General features: G+C 41.0%; 1 protein-coding gene across 1 annotated transcript in view; it reads right to left on the reverse strand.

Moving 5' to 3' along the window:
* Positions 1–17245, reverse strand: part of nars1 (asparaginyl-tRNA synthetase 1) — a 47507-nt gene extending 30262 nt beyond the window's left edge. The window contains exons 1-5 of the mRNA XM_043676047.1: positions 17118–17245; positions 12650–12732; positions 12492–12557; positions 10097–10189; positions 5759–5848 (exon numbers count right to left, since the gene is read on the reverse strand). Of these exons, the coding sequence (XP_043531982.1) occupies positions 5759–5848; positions 10097–10189; positions 12492–12557; positions 12650–12732; positions 17118–17163 (378 nt within the window). The 5' untranslated portion in view covers positions 17164–17245. The remainder of the gene's footprint in view (positions 1–5758; positions 5849–10096; positions 10190–12491; positions 12558–12649; positions 12733–17117) is intronic.
* Positions 17246–17836: the final 591 nt, after the last annotated feature.

Below are 17836 nucleotides of genomic sequence, written 5' to 3' on the forward strand. Positions count from 1 at the left end.
ATTTCTGTGAGAAATATTCGATGAACTTACTATCCTTCAATAGGAAAGGGTCCATAAGCCAATGTCAGGAACCCATTGTCATCACTAGTCTTGACCTCCATATACATTGCTGCGTGGTCAGAAATAGTTAATTCCCTATTTTACAAGACAATATCGAATTCAGAAAGGTCGAGGGGACAAAAACATATCGATTCTGGTATGACACTTGTGTGGGTTAGAATAAAAAGTAAAATCTCTACCCTCAGGGTAGAAACACTTCCACACATCTACCAGTTCCAACTCCCTATTAAGATCAGCCAACTGCTTAGATCTCAGAGATATACTCGCAGAGCTCCTAGGTATCCTGTCCACCTTGGGATCGATAATACAATTAAAATCTTTCCCTATAATTATGTGACACACCCCAAGAGCCACCAACTTGGAGAGCGCATCTGTTACAAATTTAAAAGGATGCGTCGAGGGGCAATATGCATTCAAAATCCTGTACTCCTCTCCAAATATTAGGGCTTTAAGTAATATATACCGTCCGGACTCATCTTTTATCTGGCTTAGCATTTGGAAGGGAAGATTCTTCTGGATACTTTTTGAGCTAAAAGGTGAAAAGAACACCTGACCAAATCCTCCCTGCTGCAGCTTCGAATGCTCCTTATCAAGTAGATGTGTCTCCTGCAAAAGGGCTACATCAACCCCCTCTTTTTTTAAAAACTTGATAATATATTTTTCCTTTTAATTGGCGAATGGCTCCCCTTGACATTCCAGGTGCACCATTTAAACGAATGACTAGCCATGATCGTTCAAGAAAGTCCAAGATCCCCCCAGGAGGAAGAACCCCACTCAAAAAGCATCGGGTAGAGACCATAAACAATTCATATCAACTTAAAAATACAAACTTTAAAACAATTAAATCAAAACAAATAAAAACTACTCCTAAAAATATATAAGACATAATCAAAAGGAGACTTTCTCCCTTGTCCATACGGGCACTCCTACCTTCCAGTAATCCCACCAGAACACCTCCCAGCTAGAGCCATACCTCGGCCCAGACATTACAAAGTAAGATAAACAAATGCCAATGTCTTATAATACAAGAATTAGAAGTGGGCAACCAACCTGTCTCCTCCACATTATTACCTAGGCACTCTTTACAAAACAGCAACATAAAATAAAATATATAAAGTTACAATCCCAGCAAATATTAAGGAAAACAAAACCTCAGAAACATTCCCCAACAACCGGATAAATGAAGCGAGTTATAGATAAGAGTTAAAAGAAAGAAGCCCCCCCCAAGGATAGATGGAAAACAGAAGGGGGAGGGAGGAGGGAAAGGGGGTAAAATAAAGTCATTGTTCATATAGTTAGTGGGCGGCACGGTGGCACAGTGGTTAGCACTGCTGCCTCACAGCGCCTGAGACCCGGGTTCAATTCCCGCCTCAGGCGACTGACTGTGTGGAGTTTGCACGTTCTCCCCGTGTCTGCGTGGGTTTCCTCCGGGTGCTCCGGTTTCCTCCCACAGTCCAAAAGATGTGTAGGGTCAGGTGAATTGGCCATGCTAAATTGCCCGTAGTGTTAGGTAAGGGGTAAATGTAGGGGTATGGGTGGGTTTCGCTTCGGCGGGTCGGTGTGGACTTGTTGGGCCGAAGGGCCTGTTTCCACACTGTAATCTAATCTAATCTAATCTAAAAGTTCAAGTCCATCAGTCTATTTGAGAGCATCCAAAGATTCTTTTTGCTTTTTCCGGCGATCTGAAATTATACACATACCATCCATGACTGAAGCTCAGCGTTGCCAGGTATCGCATAGAGTACCGAATATTTAAGTCCCTCAGACGCTTCTTTACCTCGTCAAACACCTTCCTCTTGCGTACCACAACCGGAAAAAAGCCCTGGAACAGCATTATTTGGGATCTCTTGTATACCATGGCTTGGGGATTCTTCCCCAAAACTCTGGAGGCCTCCAGCAACACTTGTTTTTCCCTGTAGTGCTGGAGTTGCACTGGGACCAGGCAGGGGCACTGATCTGACTCGAGCCTGCGCACAACAACCCAGTGGGCCCGCTCAACCCGCACCCGGCCTAACTCAGACTCCAGCTGCAGCAGTTGAGAGAGCCATTGCTCCAAAAAGTCAGCAAGCTGGTCTTCCTCCTCCCGTTCGGGAAGGCCCAGTAACCAAATATTTTTCCGACAACCATGATTTTCGGATGATTCAGCAACAGTCTCAGAGGGCACAGCCCGTTGCTCTGACCCTCCAACACGCTGCCTGAGTTTCGCGATCTCTCAGTCGTGCTTCTGCAGCATGACTCCCACCTGGACTGGGTCTCTTCAATCAATGCATCGATCTTCTCTCGGAGCTTAAACTCCGAGATCAGGCTCGCCTCCGCAGATAGGTTACCCAAGGTGGCTGCGGATGCATCTGTTGCTGTGAGGGAGGGTGGGTCCCTGCTTGTTGCGAACTTCGTGGTCCTTTATGTTTGGTCATGTTAAAATGTATTAAACTGCTAAATGACTGTAGCTGCTGGGAAAAAGCTATTTTCAGTAGTTTAAAAAGTGAGGGGAGGGTAGGTACCCCACTTTGCCTGGGTCCTGGGCAGAGCTCAGCAGACCCAGGCCTACTGGGTCGCTGCCACCTTGAATCCCACCCCCCCCCTCCCCCCCCAATCTCCGGTAACTGTTGTTAAGCAAATTCAATGTTACTATCCACTTAGTGTAAGGAACCAGCTTCTACTTAACACTGATACAACTTCACGCATTTGAAGTGCAACCTGGAAGTTTTGTCCAAAGTGTGAACAAGAAGACTTCCACAGCAGAACAAAAGAAAACAGAAGTTAGGTGCAAGAGTATACCACTCAGGTCTTCAAACCTGCTCTGCCATTCAGTATGATCATGGCTGATCCTCTGTCTCAACCAGAGAACGAAGACTGGGTACTGTACAATTAAAAAGGATTGTTCGTTGGGGTCTGTTGGTGAAGAATAACCATAATATGATGGAATTCTTCACTAAGATTGCAAAAATACGTGAAATCTGAAACCAAGATGCTGAATCAAAATAAAGGGAAATCCAAGAGTGAGAGGCATGGATTGGTACAGGTCGATTGGGGAACCTTACGAAAGGAATCAACAGTGGATAGATAATATTTAACATTTAAAGATTACGTGCATATAATACAACAATATTAGTCGAAAAACACTAATCACTTATATGGGACTTTTTCAAAAACCTTCTGAAAATACAAATGCACCACACTCAGTGGTTGTTCCTTACCTATTCTACTAGTTACATCCTCAGAAAACTCAACTAGATATGCTACGCACATTTGACTTTTATAAATCCATGCTGGCCTTTGTGCAATCGAGTTAATAAACATGGATTACAGCAGTTCAACAAGGCAGCTCAACATCAGTTTCGCAAGGGGAATGGGCAGTAAATTCTGGAATTGCGAGATAATTTGCCCAATCTATACATGAATTAAAGTCATCCATGATTAGAGGTGCACCGTAATTACAAGCAGCTGATTTCTTGTTTAATGCCTTCCCTTAAGTTTCTACTACTTGGAATGCCCCTTGTTAATGTCGTATTTCATATCCATGTCTGTCAGATGGGAGATCGACATTCAACTCCCTAACTGGAAGTGGCTGACCTGTGCGTGATAGATTGTGTGTAAGCAAGGGTGACTTCTTAAGGGCTCTTGTGGTACAATGGAAGTGTCCCTACGTCAGAGCCAGGAAGTCTGGGTCAATCCCACTTGCTCCAGAGGTGCATCGTAATACATCCAAACGGGTTGGTTAGAAAGTATCCAATCTCCAATATGTATGGAGCCTATAGACAATTCCAACGTTTTCTGCCTCCTGGTGTTTCTTATCTCCTCCACCGAGTACAGATCATGTTTTTGTGAGCCAGTGCCTTGCCTCACTGTTGCACTGATTTCATCCTTTACTATTAATGTTATCCCACATTTATTCCATTTTTTCCCGTCTTTCTTAAATAACAAATAGCTCTGGTTGTTTGATTCCCATTCTCTGTAATCAAAATGCTATCATAACCATTTACATCGATGTGTATTGCTAATTCATCATCCTCACTGTGAATGTTCCATGTATAAAGTCACAAAGCTTTTAGACCTGTCTTTTTAATCTCATTAGTCATCTTAGCATTATTTTGCACGATGGCCTCATTTGTTTTTATCCCATGTTTTTCTTGCCTTCCATTTTTGCCTCTTAGCTTCTGTTCTTTTGTTTCTATCCTTGTTTCTCCCTATTCTCTGTCTCTCTGCTCAGGTTTCCAGATCCCTGTCATTCTAGTTTAAACCCTCCCTGACAGCAGCAGAAAAAAATGGACCGAAGGACATTAGTCCAAGTGCCAACCAGTCCTCCTTCTCCAGAACTGGGCATAGTGTCCCAGGAATCTGAACCCTTCCCACCTATTTCATGACTCCATCTATGTATTCATTTGGTATGCCCTGCCTAACATGCGATGTTGGTGATAATCCTGAGATCGCTACCTTATAATTTACACCCTAACTCCCTAAACTGTTTTTAGGACCGCATCCATTTTTACCAATGCTTTGATACCAATATGTACTATGACCTACTGAGGCATCCTTGACTCTAAGACAAGATAAGCGTGTGTCTCTTGAAGTCTCTCTTGTGGCTGCGGAAACAACTGCAGCCCTTACTATTGAATCCCGTGTAACAACAGTTCTGCCATTCTTCTTCTTCCCCTCTTGTTCACTACAGCCACTCAATGTGCCAAGGTGCCAATGTGCCAAGCTCCAACAATATCCAAAATGGTAAATCTGTCAGGAGAGAACAACAGTCAAACGGGACTCCTGCACTATTTGCCTTCCTCCACTCTGGTTGGTTGTCACTCATCGCCTCTCTGCCTGCAAATAAAATAATAGGTGTGCTCGTCTTTTTTTGAAGTCTTCTGCGCAAGCGAAAGAAACTTAACGTTTGGAGCAATAATTTATTTCACCCATTTCTCCTTCTCATTATATGTACACTTCATGTTCTTCAAACCCTTCAACCACACGGTATTGGCATCAACATCAACTTCACTAGTTTCCTAATCTTCCCTTCCCTATCTCATCCCAGATCCAACCCCCTAAACCTAGCACCGCCTTCTTGAACTGTCCATCTTCCTTCCCACCTTTTTATTCTACCCTATCGCTATCACCCCTGACATGCACCTCCCTATCACGTTCCCAGCTACCTTTCCCCCCACTGCCTATTTATCTCTTAGTGCCCCCCCCCAATATATTCCTGAGAAAGGGCTTATGCCTGAAAGGTCGAATCTCTTGGTCCTCAGGTGCTGCCTGTTCTGCTGTGCTTTTCCAGGGCCACACTTTTCGAAACACAGCTTTAAGACAACCAATGATGAAATCATTCTTTTATGATTTAAATTGGCTATAAATTTACTTGTCTTGATCAGCCCAATCATGAAGAGACAGTTTGGTACTTTACATTGGTTTACTCAGGAAGTATATTAATTACTAAACTGGTTGACTAAGTAGACTTCAATTTCTCTACTAATAATTGATACTGGTATACTGGTGACAAAATTACACTGCAACACAACGAAAGTATTATTTTATTGAGCTGAAATTGGAAAGTGGGGCATACACCTTTATTTGCTTCTTGACCCCTTGTGAAACGGAGGGTTAACCAACAGTAGTCAACAATGTCATGGACGAAGACAGATTATTGCCTATTCATTGCACATTAAAGCTGATGCATTATCAATTTGCAATTGGTTTTGCCCATTACCTGCTGTGGTTCTCCAAGAGTAACATCCAGTTTAATGACTATCTTTTTGGCCTCCTCCAAATTTTTCTCTCTCCGTAATGCATCTTCATGCTGTTGAAAAGAAAGCAGATTTTTAAATAAAATCGGTTTGTCCAGATCAAAGTTAAATGTATATCCCACTCTTAAAACGTTTGCAAATACCATTGGGTCCACACAATTTGGAACACACATACCAACCCAAGCTACTAGAGTTCCACGTATTAAATGGAAACTACACAGAAACAGATGATTCTGCCAAAATGTCTGCCCTGATGTTTACGTTTCACATCTCAGCACATTTCATCCACCACATCTCATCCTTGCCATCTTTTTGATTCCTTTTCCCTTATTACTCCTTATGAAAGGGGGTCGGTTAACTCAGCTAGCTAGATGGGTTCAGTTTCCACGCCAGCTAAGGTTACCATGAAGGACATACCCTCTTAGCCTCTCCCCTTGCCCAAGGTGTGGTGACCTACAATTAAATCACCTCCAGTTGCCTCTCTGTAAATGAAAAAGCAGCCATACGGTCTGGTAGGAGCATGGTTACTACACCTTGATTTTATTAAGAGTTAAATCTTTCTTTGAAAAGCATCTAAGATATTTGCCTCTTATGGACCAGGCCAGACCCCACCAAAGCATTTCGAGAAGTTCACCCAGAACCTAATTTTGCTTGTTGTTTTAAGCAGGCGTAGAGTGGATATTCCAGGAGAGATGCCGCTGGTCAAACCACTGACTTTTAAACAAAACAGAATTTATTTACAAGATTATTGAATGAAACACAGACAACAGAAAACAGAATAACGAATAACCTAACCTATCTGAAAACTCAACAGATCATCTCAACTTAATGTTGTTCCAAATACTTGCAACAATCCTCATGAACACCCCTTGGCACAAAAGGTAAAACCAAACACATGTTCTTACAGGATAGAAGTCAGAGAGAGAAGAGAGAACCAACCTGGACCTACTTCTTTTGGTCCAGCAGCTTTTTTCACATTCCTGCTAAAAACCAAACCAGAGCAAAGCTGAGCTGGGAGAACCCTTTCATTGTACAAGTGTTTCTTTTAAACTTGAAAGCTTTCTGCCTGAGGCAGTATCTAGCAAGTTTTGAGAAGATTTGTGGCTCAGGTTGAGGTTCTGGATGAAGGTTTGCTCACTGAGCTAGAAGGTTTGTTTTCATTTGAAAACCTTCCAGCTCAGCGAGCAAACTTACATCCTGTGGCCGTATCTGTTCGCTATTATCAAATTGGCACTAAAACCCTTCAACTCCAGAAGGGAGTCTGTGTCGTTTACGACTTCTCTGAAAAAGAGACCAAGACAGCATAACCTTGTTAAAAGGAGCAGCTTTGTCATGCCTCAAACACTTCATCTGGTTACCAATCACTTAAAAATGAAATTTCTCCTCACTTCTTTATTTAATTTATCACTGTTTATAGCAATTCTCCTCTAAGTAGAAACAATCTCTTGAGAGATACTGTCCAAATTATTCATAATCTTTAAGCTCTACATCTGGTCTCCCTATTGTCTTCTCTTTTCTAAAAAGGGATTCCACCTGTTTAAATTTAAACTAATATAGGTAATCCCTCAGATTTGATGCATTCGGAGCATTGTACTGCACTTGGCCAGTTTTTCTCGTTCTAATCTCTAGAACGCAACATGAATTTTGAGTTTGTTTCAATATTTAACTTAGAGAGAAAAATTCCATGACATCAAATTATTCATAAATTATCAAGTGGTGGCCATAGGAAAATAAAAGCATTTATTTTGCGTTAAAATGCAACAAAACATAACTTCAGAAAAAAAAACTACTTCCATTTTCCAATTATATTCTTCCTAGTAGTCGAAGGACTACCAATACCATTTCATGGGTTTTACAGTGAGGACCTGTGTCAAATACAAATTTAAATTCACTTAATCTAAAACTTGCATAGCTTGAAGGGAAGCAATAACTCATCCCAAGAGGAGGACTTGGATTAAAGCTAACACTACCACTGATCTAAGTATTTTTCTACTCAACAATATTTGGTTTAAATTAAAACCACTGATCATTGTTTACCGGTGGTAACTCACTTTATGGGCGGATTGTAAAATTGCTAATGTGACACTCCTATTCGAAAAGGGAAACAGGCAAAAAGCTGGTAATTGTAGGCCAATTGGCCTAACATTAATGTTGGAGAAGTATTTGAATTAATTATTAAAGAATAACAGAACTTTTGGAAAATCATAATCAAGCAGAGTCAGCATGGCTTCAGGGAGGAGAAATAATGTCCAGCTAATTAAGAGTCTTTGGAGGAAGTTGAAAGCAAAGTGGACAGAGTAGAGCCAGAACTTCCAGAACATGTTCAATATGGTATATCACAAAGGATAAGATAAGCCCACGGTGTTAGAGATAGTACATTGGTATGATAGAGAGAATTAGCTAATGGGCAGGAAACAGTGAGTGGAGAAACAGGGATCTTTTTCAGGTTGGCAACCCACGACCAGTGGGAGTTCCATCAAGGTCAGTGCTGCGACTGCAACTGTTTACAATGTACCTTAATGACTTTGAGGAAGGAAGTGAATGTACTGTTGTCAAATTTGAAGACATCACTAATGTCAGTTGTGAGAGGGATACAAATAATTTTGTATCCCTCTCACAGGGAAAAAAAAATTGATAAGTGGGCAAAAAGTTAGCAAATGGAGTGTAATGTGGGAAAATGTGAAGTTGCTCATTTTGAAGGGTGAAAAAAAGAAAACATTATTCAAATGGAGAAAAACTGCAGAAAGCTGCAAAGGGACTTGGGAGCACCTGTGCACGAAACAAAAGCTAGCACACAGGTGCAGCAGGTAACAGGAAGGTTAATGGAATGTTAACTCTTACTTCAAGGCAGTGGAGTATATGATAATTGGAGTATAAGATAATAACAAATGTACAAAGTACTGGTGAGAGACCATCTAGAGTGGTTTTGTCCTCCTTATGAAAAGATATAATGTCATTGGAGGCAGTTCAGAGAAGGTTCACTAGAATGGAAGGATGATCAATAAGCAAAGATTAAACAGATTGGGGCTTGGAAGAATGAGATGTGACCACATTAAAACACATAGACGTCTTAAGGGGCTTGACAGGTTAAATGCTCAGAGGATGTTCCCCCTCCTGGGAAAGTCTCGGACCATATTCTAAGATTTAGTACTAATTAAAGACTGAGATGAGGAGGAATTTCTTCCCTCAGAAGGTTGTCAGTCTTTGAAACTCATTGCCACGGAGAAATGTGGGATTAGACACCTTGTGTCCAGTTAAGGCTGAGATACACAGATTGCTGATGAGTAGGGGAATCAAGGGTTACAGGGAAAAGGATAGGAAAATCGATGTGAGCAATGTCGGGTGAGCAATTGATGGGCACAGCAAGCTTGAGGGACCAAACAATCTCCTCCTGTTCCTATTTCCAATGGTTTTAAATATCACAGATCAAGTCCCACTGTGCAGACTTAGACTTGAGGTCAAGGTTAAGTCTGAGACTCTGGCGCAAGACTGAGTAAAACATTCAATACCAGGCTGCTGTCTTAAGAGTGAAGGGCAAAGATCATATGGCATAGATTAATAGCAGCCAGTTCCCTCAAGTCTCTGACATTATTTTTTGTTCAAGCAAGCAATGTTTCATATATAGACTGCTGTAATTTGAGAATTTGAGCTCTACAGTGAAGGAAAAATAGATTTTAATTTTCAGCTCTGAAGATCTGACTTGTTTTCCAAAAGGAAAGGACTGTTGAGAAGTTGAGAAGATATTTGCTGACTTGAGATTTACAAACTAGACTGTAAAAGAGATGTAATAAATGTAGAATAAATGGAACAAGGATCATTTCAAATCTGAGTCCAGAACAGGGGATACACATCAGGGCCCACTGACCAGAATACATGACATTAGGAAGCCCATTGTGCTTGACTTGGGGTCCTTGCCTAGCCCTGCACTAGAGCTTGTGATTTCTGCCTTTGAACCATTGTTTCCAAAGCTATCCAGTCCTTTCCATCACCTCACATGCAAGTCTGTTGAAGACTAAATGATAAAACATTTAACATTGATTAATCAATTTCCGTAACATGCAACCACTCGGCTGAGAGAAAAACTGCTACATGGCCCTTTACTTCCCCTATTTGTGTATGTTTCCATGTTAGTATTGAATGCATAGTATGGTTGTTATATTGTACCTCAAAAATAATTGAAAGTATCTTGATAAAGTAAACTGCCAATCAAAGGTAAGCATTGAATGAATTCAAATCTTGCATATTCACTGCAGGAAAGGTCCAAATGAGAAGTGTAGAAAATGAATAAAGAACTTTCTTACCTCCCTTTTCTCTTTTGATTCGTTCTTTATTTGATCCCGTTGCCAGAGCTTTCTAACACTTTTCATCTGTGACTTTGATATAACCTCCCAGCGCTTAAAAAGAAAGATGGGAAATGCAATCTTGTAACTGTTGTGGTAAACAACGATGTCACCAACAACAAAAGGACCAATCTCCAATAGTTCAGTTGTTGTTTCTCAGCTTCTCAATCAACAACTCACGCGGCTTGACAACAAGTATTTTAGAATTGCTCCAGTCTATTATAAAAGCCTTAATAGCACAGCACTTGGAAAACAGTAGCAGGATCAGACAGAGTCAGCATGAACATTGACAAAAACAGAAATCATGCTTAATAATTCTACTGGAATTGTTCACGCATACAACTAGTTGAATTGATAAGGAGGACCTAGTAGAGGCAATTTAACTGGACTTTCAGAAGGCTTTTGATAAAGTCCCATACAAGAGATTAGCATGTAAAATTAAAGCGCATGGAATTGAGGGTAGCGTACTGACATGTATAGAGACCAGGTTGGCAGACAGGAAACAAAGAATGAATAAATCGGTCTTTTTCTGATCGGCAGGCACTGACAAATGGAGTGACACAAGAATTATTGCTTTTTCATAATATATATTAGTAATTTAGATGGGGAAACAATACAATATCTTAAGTTTGCAGAGAACAAAAAGTTGGGTGGGAGGGCGATCTGCAAGAAGGATGAAGAGATGCTTCGTTGATTTGGACTATTTGAGTAAGTGGGCAAATGCATGACACAACTATAATGTGGATAAATGTGAAATTATCAACTTTAAATCATAAAAATGGGAAGGCAAATTATCCAAATGATATAAAATAGGAAGGTGGGATGCAATGAGACTTGGTTGTCTCTCTACAGCAGCTGCTGAAAATAAGCATGCAGGTGCAGCAATTGGTGAAGAGGCAAATGTTAAGTAAATGGTATGAATTCCAGAGATGAAAGGCTTGTCTTATGGGGACAGATTGAACAATTTAGGTCTATAAAGACAAATAGAGAAGAGGGACAATTGATTAAATCCCCACCATTGTAATTTTAGTGACACTACCCAAAAAAGAGCCATTATTTGTGCCCCACAGTTTCCTACGTTTGCTTCAATCAGAGAGGTTTCAGGAGTTTTATGGTTTAAGGTATGGGTTACAACACAAGGTTTTCATAAATTAAAAATTAGACTGAAGGAAGGTCAAGCTATTTCAGGCCCAAGGAGAAGCACAGATTATCAAATGTACATATTAACAGTTCCTTTATTAACTGAAGTTCCTAAGCAAAGAAAGTTCAAAAAAAGGGAGTACCATTTGCGGAGGTTTAGACAAAGCTAAGATGGTGCCAATTAAGAAACAATACAAACATAGCGCCAAGGTGAAACAAGAACATCACCAAGGAACATATAATACCCAAAGTCACATTCAGGTTTCTCAGCAAGCAAACAGACTATTTAATATGTACATTGTCCAAGAAATAAACCAAAGGTGGAAGTTGACCCAATGCTGCAAAGAGAAAATGAGTTTCATTTGTTTGTTTGTTGCATTATGATTAAGCAAATCCAAGTTTGTGCAAGAGTCCGAACTTTCAACAACCTCATCTTTGTAAATATGGTAATTTAAGTTGCATTCATTTATCAAAAAATATTATTCTAATTTAATTCCAAAAGACCAATACAGAACCTATTACAGTTTTTGACAAATAAAGTTGTCTTAATATGATTTAATTTTTAATATCTCTAGGAAAAAAGGTCGTACTTCATTCAGTGTTGGGAATCATTTGGCCAAAAACTGAAATTGTTAATCATAACCTAATATAATTTTCTTTTATATAAAAAATATATATTAAATGTAAAATATAAAAAAGCTACATTTAGCTTAAAAGATGAATTACTTACTTGCATGCCCTTCAATCAATTTTGGACTTTTTCCAATACAGTCGTGTCCCCCCTCCCTGGACCCGCGGCGGATATGTTCCAAGACCTACCATGGAAGCCCGAAACCGCGGATAGGTGCGAACCCATTCATTTAAATGGGAAACGGACCTTTCCGGCAGCCTCCTGATCCCTGGTTCTGGAACGTTCCCTCTAATATGTTCCGAATACGGTAAACTGCAAAAACTGGACCAGTGGATACAGGGTATACCATTTTCCGCATAGAAGAATTGTGGAAGGTGCATTCAGACTGCCTACCTTTGTAACCTCTCTCTCCTGTTCCAAACAAGATTACAGAGCATAAGTCAAACATGAAACTTTATGATATTTGCGTCCAGGACAGGATACTGCCATTTAATCAACCTACGTATGCTACAAAATGATTCATTTGATTTTTTTTATTTGAATATTGATTAAAGAAAACATTTTTAAAAAATAATTTGTATTCACCTCATTTTCTTTTTGGGAATCCACATAAATAGTTGGGAATGGTTCCTTCCCTGCCACTTTTAAGGCCTACAAAAGGAACAGAGTCAGTTCATAACCCATATACATTTTCATTAATAAAAATAATTTATTCCAAATGCTGTTACTGACTGAAAGTTTACCCAAAGAGCTGTTTTAAATGGCTTGTCTTTTGTTCCTGTTCCAGTTTCATCATCTCCTTCACGACCAGAGACATACAGTTCAGCTGTAACATATGAAAATTGAAAATCTTATTCCTGTAGACACAAGTGTTAGAGGCCTATTACCTTGTGAAAAATACCTAGACTTATATTGTGTCTTACTGCATCTTCACAAACACTAGAAAGTGCTTTCTATGCCAAGAACTGTATGTGTAAATATATTCAATCTGATGCACTATTTCACAATGCAACACTTTTGCTGATTCATTAAATTATAATGATAGCAATCGGGGAACAGCAAAATTATGAACCTGAGTTATGCTACTGTTCACCGGCAAATCAAAATTGTAAACAACTATAACATCAGTTTCAACTGAAGTATTATGTTCCAAAATTGCAGGTTTGATGGTTAAATATTCTCCTCCCCTCTCTTCCAGAGATACGCATTTGCACAGATATTTGCAATGTTTTAATTCGTTGCTCAAATGTCATCTTCTTAAGTGCTAACCCAGACATCTGCATTGTTTTATTACTAGTATTGCTATAACCAATTAATCCAAACAGATCGAAGATTGAATCAGAGACCCTTTAGCTTATCTGGTTCTGCTACTCCCTTGCTGTCTTTACGAACTGAACCTTCAAGGGGACGATTAAACAACACTCCAAAATTCTCTGCGATGATACCTAAAAGCTTTAAAACCACAGCTAAATCCATTGTGCCAATCTCACATTGTTTTACGTTAATTGTTATTTTTCCACCATTTGAATGTACTGCCAAGACAGCATGCTCAAAGTCAACAAGAAGGAACATGCTTTATTCAAATCCACATCATAGCTTCCAATCAAATGTTTAACCAGCTAGTTAACAAGTTCTTTCTCTTTTCAAAAAAGGATTTAAGCCATATTTGGGAGTTGGCTATTCCACATTACTTCTGGTTTTTTTTAAATTCTATAAAATTCCCTTGTTTCAGTGGAGGCAAAATTTACATATGCACTGTCTATTCATATTATCTACAACAGCAAATTGAGTTTGTGTGTAAGATCAACTCATCTAATGCTACAACCTTGTGTTTTCCCCATAGATTTTTCTTCTCTTCGTCTAATTACCTTATATCTTTTGAAAGCCATACTTCAACCCACCCTCACAAGACCCTTCATGCATCTCAGATCCTAAACAGTTGTTGCATGAAAACATTTTCCCTCATGTCACCTCTAGCCTTTTACCTCATCTTAAATTGGTCTCCAGTAATTTTTGACCTTTCCATCAATGAGAGCAGTTTCTCCCCATTTAATTAGTTCAGATTATTCATCATTTTGAACATCACTATCAACTCTACTCTCAAATGTTCCAAGATATTCCAAACAATGCATACTCCTGAAGTTCCTCATCCTTGAGCAATTCTTAGAAGACTTTTCTGAACCCTGTCTAAATCTTCATACCCTTCTTGATGTGCATACCCAGAGTTGGACACCATACTTCACTTGAGGCCAAACCAATGGTTTATAAAGATTTTGTCATAACTTTACTTGATTTCACATTCCAACATCTATTTCTAAAGCCCAGGATCCAATATGCTTCTCTAATTACTTTGTCTCATCACCTTCAACAATTTATGCACAAATATCCACAGATCCTTTCTGCTGCTTTTGCCTATAGAATTAAACTCTTCCGTTTATATTCCATCTGATTGTCCTTTCTACTAACAGTTATCTCATGCTAAATCTGATCCGCTACATAGGCAGCTTTGCTACAGTCAGTTTATCTCCTCTTAGCGTCTATAATTATCCTTTTCACTAATCATTACATTTACAGGTTTACATCATGTGCAAATTTTGAAATTGTGCCTTGTCTGCCCAAATCTAAACCATTAATGTAGATCGAGAAATAACTGTCCTGTTACTAACAAAAGAAAAATAGCACGGATGCTGGAAACCCAATGAAGAACTGAAGAAAGGTCACTGACCTGAAAAGTTCATCGCTTCTCTCTCTACAGATTCTACCAGACTTATTGAGCACCTTAAACATATTCTCTTTCTATGTCCCAGTACTGGCTCCAGGGAAACCTGCCTCCAGTTGTTGGTCATCATTCTCTGCTTAGTCACTCAATCTTTTTGTCACATCCCTTTTATTCCATGGGATAACAACATACTTACCCATAGCATCCATGCTTCTTGATACACTAACTTCTTTGATAATGGACTTTCTATACTGATTTTACACCTGGAGTAATATTATAATTATACATTACATGTAATAGATTTGATTCATGTTGACCTTGTGGCCTCCTCTAGTGGTCCCCAGCATTACAGATACCAGTCTCCAGCCAGTTCAATTCAGTCCACATGATATCAAGGAACAGTTCGAGATACTGGATACTACAAAGGCTACAGACCCTGACAACATTCCGGCAATAGTATTGAAGACCTGTGCTCCAGAACTTGCTGCTCCCTTAGCTAAGCTGTTCCAATACAGTTAGAATCGACATTTCGGGCATAAGCCCTTCCTCAGGGCTTATGCCCGAAAGGTCAGCCTTTCCTGAAGAAGGGCTTATGCCCGAAATGTCGATTCTCCTGTTCCCTGGATGCTGCCTGACCTGCTACGCTTTTCCAGCAACACATTTCCAGCTCTGATCTCCAGCATCTGCAGACCTCACTTTCTCCTCAATACAGTTAGAACACTAGCATCTACTCAACAATATGGAAAATTGCCCAAGATTGTCTCGTCCACAAAAATCAAGACAAATCCAATCCAGCCATTTACCGCCTCATCAGTCTACCCGCCACCGCCAGTAAAGTGATGGAAGGTGTCACTAACTGTGCTATTAAGCAGCACCTGATCAGTGACATACAAATAGGGTTCAGTCAGGACCACTCAGCTTCTGACCTTATCACAGCCTTGGACAAACAGAGACAAAACAGCTGAATTCCAGAGTGAGGTGAGAGTGACAGCCCTTAACATTAAGGCTGCATTAAACCAAATATGGCAACAAGACAAAACCATCACGTGCTACCATCTTCAACTTTTCTTTAATTCAGCTATGGGATGTGGGCGTTATTGGCTTGCCAGCATTTATTGCTCATCCACAGCTGTCCTTAAGAAGATGGTGGTGGGCTGCCTTCTTGAGCCACATGCTGTAGGTTGACTCACAACATCCTTAGGGAGGGAATTGCATGATTTTAATGCAGTCATATTTAAGGAACGCTAATATATTTCAAGTCAGAATCGTGAGTGGTCTGCAGGGGAAGTTGCAGGCGGTTGTGTTCCCATATATCTGGAAGGTGCCATCTAAGGATTTTTGGTGAGGTGGGGGGAGGGGGGGGGGGGGGTGGTTGGAAATGGTGCCAATTAAATAAGCCTGCTTTGCTCTGGATAGTGTCAAGGTTCTTGAGTGTTGTTGATGCTGCACCCATACAGACAAGTGGAGAGTATTCCATCACACTCCTCAGTGCGGAGGCACTAACCCAGTGGCATTACCATGAGATGATTAACCTAGAAACTCAGCTGACATTCTGGGGATCAGGGTTCAAATCCTTCCACAGCAAAGGGTGGAATTCAATAAAAAGTGTCTGGAATCTACTGATGACCATGAAGCCATTGTCAGTTGTCAGGAAAACCTTTCTGGTTCATCTGGAAATCTGCCATCCTCCCTGGTCTGGCTTACATGGGATTCTAGATTCTCAGCAATGTGGTTAACTCTCAACCACCCTCTGAGCCATTCAGATGTATCAATCACTATGAAGTCTGACAGAAATGAAACCAGACTGATCACCTGGCATTGACCTAGCACCAGAACACACACAATGCCAGAAACAGCCCTGTCGATCTTGCAGAGTACTCCTTACTAACATCTTGGGGCGAGTGCCAAAACTGGCAGTGCTGTCTCACAGACAATAAAAATAGAATTAAGTAAAAATAGAAAATGCTAGAATCTCACTCTCAAGTCTGACTGTCACATTGGAGAAAGAAGTAAAATTAACCTCTCAGCAGAACTGAAACCTTGATTCTTGCTCCCTCTCCCTCCAAATGATGATGCTGAACACGACTGTGCACGTCGAGCACGTTCGAATAATTTCAGATTACTCACCGGCCTAAATCATTAAGGAATAAAGGCTGGTTAAATAACCTCCAGTGCCACCACTGAGTGAAAAGCACTGTCGCCAGAGTTTTGGTTTCAGTTTTACAGGCCTATCTGGGTGTGATGCCAACGATGGTCAGAGCTGCAGCCCGGGGGGGAATAGCTAAACACATAACGCAAGGTGTACAGTATTGAGGAGTCGAAGGAAGCCACGCCACAAAAACCCTGGAGGCATCAACCATCCACATAAGGCAGGGATGAGCACCCAGCCCAGGCCACCAGGCAGGAAGAGCGGCCATCCAACCAGCCGAAGCCGCCTGGGAACACCAAACCCTCCCCCGGGATTTTCCCATTTCACGGGATCTGCTCCTTACCCAGGGTCAGCTTCTCCGCCTCTTGATTAATGTCCCCAGAAGACATGTTTGAAGGCTCAGACCGCCAGACCTTCCCCGCCGTCCCTCTGTCTCGCTCTCCGGCCGGCAACGGCTGCAAAGGGGAGGGGTTACACTAAGGCACATCCCCCTTGACGCCGGCATCCAATCTCTGATTGGTCGACAGCAGTGTCAATCAGGACCGCATGCGCAAGGCAGGGCACTTGCTTTTGATTGCATCAGGCTTGAGTCAAACGGGGGTGGGATGGAAAGGAGATATGGGGTGGTTGTAAGATAAGAGAGGTGAAGGAGGTCAGGGGGCAAAGGACATTAGATTAGATTCCCTACAGTAATGAAACAGGCCCTTCAGTACAACAAGTACACACTGACCTTCTGAAGAGTAACCCACCCAGACTCATTCCCCTACCCAATACTTGCCCCTAACTAATGCGCCTAACACCATGGGCAATTTCACACAGCCAATTCACCCAACTTGCACATCTTTGGATTGTGGAAGTAAATTTGAGCATCCGGAGGAAACCCACCCAGACATGGGGAGAATGTGAAAACTCCACACAAGACAGTTGCCCGAGGCTGGAATTGAAACTGGATAGCTGGTGCTGTGAGGCAGCAGTGCTAACCACTGAACCACCCTGCCGCCCATGATGGGAGGAAGGAGATATCGGGGAAGGAGATATGGGGGGGGGGAATAGGCGATATGA

This window comes from Chiloscyllium plagiosum, chromosome 1, assembly GCF_004010195.1.
Source record: "Chiloscyllium plagiosum isolate BGI_BamShark_2017 chromosome 1, ASM401019v2, whole genome shotgun sequence".
NCBI lineage: Eukaryota > Metazoa > Chordata > Chondrichthyes > Orectolobiformes > Hemiscylliidae > Chiloscyllium > Chiloscyllium plagiosum.